At 49.3% G+C, this 10,353-nt stretch overlaps 1 protein-coding gene across 1 annotated transcript; it reads left to right on the top strand.

Annotated features, from left to right (window-relative positions):
- The first annotated feature begins 1,517 nt into the window (after window positions 1–1,517).
- Window positions 1,518–3,800, top strand: lratd1 (LRAT domain containing 1). The gene is given in 3 exon segments (XM_067242137.1): window positions 1,518–1,660; window positions 2,263–2,965; window positions 2,967–3,800. Coding segments are annotated over 2 exon segments (786 nt in total). The 5' UTR covers window positions 1,518–1,660; window positions 2,263–2,299; the 3' UTR covers window positions 3,087–3,800.
- The last annotated feature ends 6,553 nt before the right edge of the window (window positions 3,801–10,353 follow it).

Below are 10,353 nucleotides of genomic sequence, written 5' to 3'. Positions count from 1 at the left end.
GATCCTTGATTATGACTGCAAGGGCTGCATACATTTATGATAACTAGCGCAATGGCTGTGTGTGTGTGTGTGTGTGTGGTGTGTGTGTGTGTGTGTGTGCGTGTGTGTGTGTGTGGGGTGGAGGGGCGGGGGGGTCTGCTTGTTTGTATCAGTAAACTGTGCTGCATCATTCTTCTGTGCATGTACAGTGTATTGACTGTGTGTGTGTGTATGTGTGTGTGTGTGTGAGAGGGGGGGGGGCACTATCCTGGAATCTCATTTCAGCACGCTGTAGATTATACGAGGCAGGACCACATACCCCCAAGAGCTACAGCTAAAGCCACAACTGAAAGTCCCATTATACTGTGTGTGTGAGTGTGTGCGAGTGTGTGTGTGGGGGCGCGTGTGGATGTGTCATTGCCCATGTGAAGATTCCATTCGAAACTCATTATCCATTTCTCTCCCACCCTCTCCTCGTATGTCATCTGTACATGAATGTCTTTCATGCTAAGCACACAAGTACTGTCCACATAGAAACGCACCTACAGCATCACACAAACGATACACTGTACGGATAGTTCCACATCAGGAATAGTCTCCCATACAGTGCCCTATCTCCTCATCTCTGTATGTGATTAATCATCCCTCCAATCGGTGTGCATGCTTGAGTGTGAGCAGTAAGCGTGCACACGTGTGTGCGTGGGCAGGGTCGTCTATCGCCGGACGATAACGCCACTCCACTCCCCCGTGACATCAGAGAGCACGAGCAGAGCGGTCCGTAGATTAAAGCGCTATCTGCAATCAGAGAGCCTCTTTGAAGAGGCAGCTTGAAGGCTTACAGGGGGAACATCACACCTGACGTGCACAGGAACAATGATAACAGACGGGGAACAAGGACGTCTTAGCTCATGAAGATGCGTATCTGCGTTCACACCGCTGCCTGTTAGGACGTGGAAGAGACACGCACGGTCATTAATATGCACGCACGCACACACTCACTCACCCTCGCGCGCACCACACTCTCTCACACACATCAGTGCAAATTACTAGAATTCACACTCTAATGTACACAAGCATGCAGACAGATACACGTTTGGACAACTCCGAGACTTTTAATTAGCAGATAAAAAGTGGGATAAATTATCAGCCTACTAACTATATTCTTTATCATATTACCCTAGGCACTACCGTCTAATTGTCAATTTCACTCATATTCAAGGTAGCTAGTACTACAAATTGTGAGTTCCTTAATATCTTCTTTGTAATGTGTTGCTTTGTAATGTGTGCTGAGAATACACCATCCTTCTAACAACAAAACCACGCCACGGTAACTAACGCTTATTACCCCAAGCTGTTCTGCCGCCGCGTTATTGGAGGTTGCGTTGACTGGCGTTAGATTGAGTCTTGTGGATTGGTTCAGTGAGATTAGAAAAGTGATACTTGTCCAATGAGCTCCGCAGAGGGCAGGTGTTTCTCGTCGAGGCGGAGCTATCCGTGGTACTTAAACTGAGCTGGTGCCTGAAAGCTCAAAAGTAAAACGTACATTAGCTGCGTGAGTTCTGGACTGGAGCAGAGAGAACAGTCAAAGAAGAAGGAAGAGAAAGAGAGCGGAGTACCGTGCAGACCGTATGGCACTGATGGGACGAACGGATATTTAACCAATCGCGTGGGTAGCGCACAGGTATTTAATGTTTTTTTCCCCATTATGCATTGATGCGTAAAATTGGTCCAAAATTGTCCATCATGGTCCCACGGCCATATTTCAGTAATCTGTACATTACTGGATTTGGAAGGGTGTACAACCTCTTTTTGCTCAAATGAGAGACCACAGCTCGCTTTCTTTCTCCCTCTACCTCTCTTTCTCCCTCTCTTGTTTCTCTCCCTGTCATCCTATCCTTCGTGTGTCCGTCCACGCGAATTAATGATTGACTAATGGGTATGAGTAGAGCAAAGGGAGTGAATCATTGATTGTGTTAGTCTACTCTTTCAAAGCAGTCGGCTCAATAAGCGGTGAAAATTACGCTTAGGGTACATAACGTGACTGCAGGAACAGTTTTTTTACTCAATGCTACTGAGTAACGACAAAAAATGAATTTTAATGCGTTGTTATATCGACTCAATCAACGCATTTATTGCGAGTATGAAGGTGAATTGGGCATTTGCTTTTGAAACTTACATGTTTAAATGACATGTTTTCGTTCAAATCAAGCTTACTGTGTGTTTTGTGCAGTTGACACGACAGTGCTTTCTCACCTCTTACGTCTCATGCTCTCTTGCTCCCAGACACCGCATTCCATGCCTTTCCTCTGCCTCGTCATTGATGGGAAATCAACTGGATCGGATCACCCACCTAAACTACAGCGAGCTGCCCACGGGGGATCCGTCCGGGGTGGAGAAGGACGAGCTTCGGGTCGGCGTGGCCTATTTCTTCTCCGACGAGGAGGAGGAGGTGGACGACCGCTCTCCATCAGACGGCTTCACCAAGGACCTGAGCCCCACCAAGGACGGGCCCGTGGAGGTCAGCGAGGTGGAGTACTCCGCCTTTTGCTCACAGGAATGCATCTTTTCCAAACTCCGAGAGAACGAGGACCTGAATGTGTACTCAGCCAAAACTTTGCTCACTATGTGCAAGCCGGAGACCCTGCTGGAACTAGTGGCAACCGCACAGGCACCGCACTGGGCTATTTACGAGCGGAACGACCAGGTTATCCACCTCCACAAGGGCGAGATTCGCAAGGACAGCCTGCTTGAGATTAGCAACGGGCGGCACGGGAGGGTGGTCAACAACCGTTATCGTTACCGGCCGCTGCCCGCTGACCTGGTGATGCAAAACGCAGCCGGACACCTTGGTTTGAGCAGCGGGGAGATATGCTGGACTAATTCTGAAAGTTTCGCCGCTTGGTGTCGTTTTGGGAAGCGGGAGTTCAAATCAGGAGGCGAGGCGCATTCCGCGGAGCAGCAGTATTTTCTCAAGGTCCACTTGTCCGGAAAGCGGGGTGCACACACTTGTCTTTCGGAGCCTGGAGGAGATGATACGGGAGAGGAGGCGAGTGGACGCCAGCGGAATTCTGAAAGAGTTGTCTTTGGTCAACGGGGGAAAGGAGTGATTTGGAATTCTGTTTGATGGCTCCCCTTCCCTCTTCTCTTCTCTCCCCAAATCGCTAGAGATGCGCGCACACACAGACCTGTTGGGTTTGAACGCTGCGTGCATTTCGAAGACCGAGGCTTCGAGGGCTGCGTCTAAAAAGCTTACACACAGTTGGATTTGCTGTGAACATATCGGACACAGAGAAAAAAATGACTATAACTGGTGAAAACGTCCATGTAAACACAATTATGTCCATCTTTATTTTAAGGGGTGGGGACACGCGTTCTGTCTACTCCGTTGGCCCAACATTGACCTTGTACCTCTACCCACATAGCACACCGACAACGCTTGTTTTTCGAGGATAGTGGAATTCGCCCCTCTGCATTGGGAGCGTGCTGCGGCAGACTATACGGTGAGAGAGAGGGGGGTTGTTTGATAGCACCGGAGACACTCCGTTATATTTTTTTACTCTTAGCTTTAACATAACTTAAGAATGCCGGGGCGAATCGACGAACCCAATCGTTCTGCCATAGCAGTAGCCTAACAGCAGTCCTTACAGCTATGTACGCAGTTGCCTAAACAAAACATTGGCTGTTTGAACCCTTGTCTTTGGAAAATATTGTCATTTTCCACACGTGTGTGTTTCTCAAGGTGTATTCATACATTGCTTTGGATTTGAGTCCCCATATTTTTGTATTTGAGTTAGTGACTTTGTTTTCCCGGTTGAAAATAAACAGAGGTTGCGATATGAAAAGCATGTGTTGTGAAAGGTTTTGCTTGTGTTGCGCTTGCGGACATCACAGCACAATCACGCACGCAAGCGCGAGCGCTTATACACACCTTAGGCCTATTGTAAATATAACCTGTCTATTATTTAATTATTGTACACGACAACATATTCGACAATTCGAACGATGGTTGACCAGCAGTGTTATGGTTTTACCATGCGCATCAGCGTGGTTTAGCCTCCAGATGCGCTAGCGGATCGAGTATTGTTATTGATGCATCTAAAGATAACAATATATGATTTGATAGGTTTACATTTTGCACATTCAGACAAAACCCTCAAGTCAACTTACATCTTCTCTGAACCTAGCAATGACTTGACCCTTCTTGTGAGGTACGAAACATATAGAAGTCTAAATATTCCAAGAACTCTTATCATGTCGCCAAAACCACCCACGTTGATGTGTTTCAGTCCATCCATCCATCACGGATATCAACAGGTTAGTCTATCTAGTTAGTCATGCTGTTTCTATAATAATGGGAAAACTGGAAACTGGTAGAGCAAGTTGGTTTTGCCAAAAGCCTTGACAGACCAACTGTCGTGTGTGTGTGTGTGTGTGTGTGTGTGTGTGTGTGTGTGTGTGTGTGTGTGTGTGTGTGTGTGTGTGTAGAAGAGGATAAGACAAGGGGAAGTCAGAGAAAGGATGGCTGGGTCAGTGTTTGTGTGTGCTGGTAGGTGGGTTTTGTTGAGGGACAAGTATAGTCGAGCGTGTTGAGACAGGATTTAGGGTTGTGAAAGGGGTGTGTGTGTGTGTTGGGAAGCTGTGTGAAAGTCAGTGTGAATCTGTACACAGGTGACAGACAAAGGGGCCAGACAGGAGTGTGTATGGGTGTGGTGTGCTGCACCACAGTGAGTGTGTGACATGAATATGTTCAGACTGCGTGTGCGTGTGTGTGTGTGTGTGTGTGTGTGTACGGATGAATAGTAAAGTACAAAGCAGATACAAAGGTATCTTCTAGATTGCTTGGAGAGGTTAAGAACAGTATTTGTTTTAATCGATGACAGACAAGGCTTGACATTTTGTGGCAGCCCTGAAGTTAGTTTAACATTTAATAACAGGGAGTTCGTATAGTTGTCCTCATTCTTTGTTTATTTTTGTGTGTTAGTGAAAAAAATCATTCAGTATGCCTGTTTGAGGTGTGTGTGTGTATGGAAAGTTCCACGTAGAGATTCTACAATCTTACAATGATGTGTGAAGTCAGTCTGTTATAAACCTAGCATATCCTTATGTGTTCCCTCCACTCTTCTTCCTCTCCTTCCTTCACCTGCTTGCCCGTTTGACAGTATTGTGGTGAATAACTCTCATTCCTACCACCTTCCTCCCCTTCCCTTGTCCTCCTCTTCCTCCTTGTAGCCTCCGATCCGTTTTACTACTCCCCCTTTCCATTCTCCCTTTCCCCGATGTCTCCATCCCTCTACCCCCCGACTGCTGAAGGAGACGCTGCGCTCTTTGTCCTTCCCCTCCTCCTCCAGTCTCTCCCCCTCCTCCCTCATCCATCTTCAGACCCTCGGAAACGATGCGCGTCTGAATCTGTTGGTCAATTGTTTTCCCTCTGACACACGGTAGGTGTGCGAGCGTGTCTCTCACGGGGATGTGAATTCAGGGTAGTAGGGGCAGCCCGTGCTCTATATGGGAGGAGGGGGACGAGCTTAGGCATGTGTACGTGCGTGTGCCCCGCGTCGCATGATTAGCGTGTTGTGGGACTCTTGTGCGTGTGCAGAGTGACTGAAAGGCCTAGGGGAGGTGACCGTGTGAAATGGAAGTGACTCCGTCAGATGATGTACGGAACATTGTTTGCCCGAGGAGAGTCTGTGAGTCTGTGATATGACCCTGTATGTGTGTGGGTGTTTGTGTGTCGGGGGGGGGAGGGGATTCTCATTTCTGAATGCAGATGTGTGCATGCTTATTGCGAGGGCAGGTTGTAATGAGATACGTCAGAGAGAACTTCCTTGACTGAGCCTGTGGACATCAGAGCGCGCACCACGCTGGGTGGAACATGTGGATGTCCGCTGCCTTTGATTCTGTTAGTGAGCATGTGTAAGTAATGAATACGGTTACTAAGGAAACCCGAGCCAGTGTCATGTCTCCTGCCCTGTGTGTGTGTGTGTGAGCGTGTGTGTACGGGCTGCTTAAAGCTGTCTGGCAGGCTGAATAACTATCCATGTAAGACAAGCATGTGAGCAATGGCTACCTATAGTGGCCAGCATGAACACACACACACACAAACAAACATGCACTCTCCCACACGCACACACACGTACAATCACACACACACATGCGTACGGCTGGGGACCGTGAGTGTTCTTATTCCTTTGTGCTACAAAGCTGATGTTGTCACCTAGGGGTTTGCCACAGTGTAGGGAGAGCATGCTGCTGGACACAGAGGATCATAGCTAGACTGCTGCCAGCTGAATAAGCCAGGCTGTCTCAGTGGAAATGTACTGGGGAGGAGAGAACAGCATCAAACATTCTGTCTGCCTTTAAGAGGATAAGACTAATAGAGACAAGATGGGCTGGGTCCCAATAGGCTTCGCTCCTTCCTTCACCATCTTCTGTCCTCCTGCTGAAAGTCCTGTCTAGACATTATGGGCTGGGTACTAATATGCTTTGGTAGTTACAAGCCTCTCATCCTTATTTCCTTTAGGCTAGTTTCTTGACGGTTTTAGGGCACTTCTTTATGCTGGAGAACTATTACTACACTAGCGCTAACACTGTTTCTATGGATGGGATGGGTATAGCTGAAGTGCAGGATTGGACTGCGGGTCAAGAGGTCCCAGATTCAAATTTCTCTGAGTACTGCTTTGGATATACGTGTCAGCTAAATGAATCCATTATCATTATGACATGACTTGTTTACCTCTGTGAGGACTGTAGCACTTATGAATCCGTTACCTTTTGAGTAAGTGGTTGACATTATAGAAACATTCTGTGGACACCGTTTTTGTCTTTCAGGCTTCTGCTTCAAATTGTATTCATAACTGATCTAATACGCGTTGCCATGGTAATTAATTTCCATGGACATTTTTTATGACGGATGTGCTGCAGGAGCTCCTCAAGCCACCGGCCAACTGTAGAACTGAACGGAGCCCAAACGCTCATTCCCAAGACAATACAGGAGGATCCAGATGTACAGCAGACCTGCTGGAGGCGACCTTCCACCCCCCACTCCCCCCCCCCCGCCTCCGGCTTCAGGTGAACCAGGTGCAGAGGGAACACTATGCAAACACAGCCAACCGTCAAAACGGCAATTCAAATCCACCATTAACCGTCACAACCTACTAATGGGGGCAAGGAGAGGGGGGGGGGGGGTTAAGGGGACAGCAGACTGACATGTGTGCGTGTGTGTTTACAAGGTGGATGTGAAGCAGTGTGTTAAGACTCACATGAACTGGAATTCTGTTCATCCTTCTGCCACCCCATGTACAATTTTCTAGAAACGCCACTGAACTGAAAGATCAGAAGACATCAGCTTCTACGTAGAACTGACAACTGTTCCTCTTTATTAAACCTATCTCTTCTACACAGCATGTGTCCTTTGTACGTAGGTTCCACAGACTGTCAAACAGCCTTTACTCACCCAAACATTCCTCCCCTTACAAACATTGTTGTACACAGCACATCCTTAAATACTGCTCTGGTACACACTGATTTTCCAGTGGGTGGATTTGAGGTTTATTGTTCTCTCTCTCCTGCAGTAGCTCATGCCAGGGCAGAAGTAATGCCTGCTTTCTCCCAATCTCACTGAGAACTTAAGACTGCAGCAAAACAGCTTCACCCTTCCTCTTGACAACCTGACGCCTGCTAGAGGCTTTGGTCTGGCTGGAAGAGGGCCGGAGCAGGGAGGAGTTTCGAGAAACAGGCACCCCTCGTGTGTGGGGAAGGGGAGGGGGGAAAGGAGGGAGAGGGGGGAGGAGAAGAGGGGAAGGGAAGGGGAGGGGGGAGAGGAGAGGAGAGGGGGAAGGGGAGGGGGGAGAGGAGAGGAGAGGGGGAAGGGGAGGGGGAGAGGAATAGAAGAGGGCGAAGGGGAGGGGGGAGAGGAGAGGAAGAGGAGGAGAGGGGAAGGGGAGGGGGGAGAGGAGAGGAGAGGGGGAAGGGGAGGGGGGAGAGGAGAGGAGAGGGGGGAAGGGGAGGGGGGAGAGGAGAGGAGAGGGGGAAGGGGAGGGGGGAGAGGAGAGGAGAGGAGAGGGGGAAGGGGAGGGGGGGAGAGGAGAGGAGAGGGGGAAGGGGAGGGGGAGAGGAATAGAAGAGGGGGAAGGGGGAGGGGGGAGAGGAGAGGAAGAGAAGGGGAGGGGGAGAGGAGAGGAGAGGGGAAGGGGAGGGGGGAGAGGAGAGGAGAGGGGGAAGGGGAGGGGGGAGAGGAATAGAAGAGGGGGAAGGGGAGGGGGCAGAGGAATAGAAGAGGGGGAAGGGGAGGGGCAGAGGAGAGGAGAGGGGGAAGGGGAGGGGGGAGAGGAGAGGAGAGGAGAGAGGGAAGGGGAGGAGGAGAGGGGGAAGGGGAGGGGGGAGGAGGAGAAGAGGGGGAAGGGGAGGGGGGGAGAGGAGAGGAGGAGAAGAGGGGGAAGGGAGGATTGTTTGGGAGGTGGTTGAGGAGTTTGTTGACATCCATCGTCCTACGTTCAAAGTGTATTGGATGCTTGATCTCATGATCCACAAAGTGGTCTCAGGAGTAAGAAGACAGGTCAGCTAGAAGGTGTGTTCACCTGATCCTAAAGGTTTGTCATGCTTTGGTTCCTTCACAGCGTTAACCCGCATTGTTACCTTACCTTGAGAAATGGACAAACGCTTTGTGCTGAGACCCAAACTGTGACATTTTTGTGGCATGTAGAAAACCATAAGTCAGGAAACTGCCGTAAATTAGAAAACATGCATATAATGGACATAATAATGGATACTTTATACCTTGAGTGTTACACTGTGTGTATGTATGACAGATCCTCTTATCTCTGCATGGGTCTGTTCTGGAGAGGAGAGATACAACATGGAGGTGAGGCTTCAGCGCTGAGTGCTGCTGTCACTGAGCCCTCATCATTAACTACAGAAGACCCAAGGCCATGCACAAGCTCTCTCTCTCACTCTGTCTCTCTCTCTCTCTAACACACACACACACACACACACACACACACACACACACACACAAGTGCGCACACACAGTTTCTCACATTCTCTCTACCAGCCAACCAACTTAATGAGTGTTAACCCTTGTGTTGCCTTCGGGTCACATGACCCAAAGGTTTCATAACGAACCATTGTTTTGTTTACCCAATTTTACCCAATACAAAAACAAATACAAATAATTTTCTTTTAACCTTCGCAATGTGGGGGGTCTGAGACAGCCCAAACGGTTAAAAGAAAATGCTTCACTTTGTTTTTGTATGCGGTAAAGTTGTCGCAATACGACGGTGGGTCACAATGACTGATGGGTCAGAATGCCCCCGAAGATAACACAAGGGTTAAAAGAAAAACACGTTCAAGGCTTTAAGACATACACACACACACACACACACGTACACACACAGCTCACATGCACACTGGGTTTCAGACACTAATATTCACCTTGGTTCCACACTTTAAGAAAAATACACACACATACATGCACCCCTCCCCCCACACACACACACCTTAATGCTTTCCAATGGTTACTCAGACACCTTCTAAAAGCAGCACTAGGATGATTTTTTTCCCCCTCTCCTTTCTCTCTCCCTCCTTCTGTCCCCTCTCCCATCCCCCCACTCTATTTCTGGGGGGGGCGTCAGGTGGCTGAGCGGTGAGGGAAGCGGGCTAGTAATCTGAAGGTTGCCAGTTCGATTCCGGTCATGCCAAATGACGTTGTGTCTTTGGGCAAGGCACTTCACCCTACTTGCCTCGGGGAGAATGTCCCTGTACTTACTGCAAATCGCTCTGGTAAGAGCGTCTGCTAAATGACAAAATGTAAATATAAATGTACATTTCTCACCCCCCTCCTCCCTCCATATCTCAACTCCCCCCCCCTATCTCCATGTCAGTCAGAGGCTGACCCCTGGGTGACCCCTGCAGAGTTTCTATTCTCACACCAGCCCAGCAGTCAGGGGACAATAAATAACTATCTATCTATCTATCTATCTCTCGCTCGCTCGCTCGCTCGCTCGCTCCCTCCCTCCCCTCCCTCCCTCCCTCCCCTCACCTCCCTCCCTCCCTCCCTCCCTCCCTCCCTCCCTCCCTCCCTCCCTCCCTCCCTCCCTCCCTCCCTCCCTCCCTCCCTCCCTCCCTCCCTCCCTTTCTCTTGCTCTCTCGCTCCCTCCCTCCCTCCCCCCCCCCCCCTCTCTCTCTCTCTTCCTTCCTTCCCTTTAACTTGACAACTTGAGGTTTCTTAGGTTTGTGTTAAGAGAAGAGATGTGTTCAGCTCACATAGGTGTATGCATTCCCATGTGTGTGTTTATAGAACATGAAGTGCAACAAAAGTGTGTGTGAGCATTCTTTGGTGTGTGTGTGTGTGGGTGGGGGGGGGGGGGGGGGTGTACC

The sequence above is a fragment of the Osmerus mordax genome, chromosome 8 (genome assembly GCF_038355195.1).
Source record: "Osmerus mordax isolate fOsmMor3 chromosome 8, fOsmMor3.pri, whole genome shotgun sequence".
Lineage (NCBI taxonomy): Eukaryota > Metazoa > Chordata > Actinopteri > Osmeriformes > Osmeridae > Osmerus > Osmerus mordax.
Note: the sequence above shows the minus strand (reverse complement) of the source record. Positions and strands in the feature narration are given on the sequence as shown.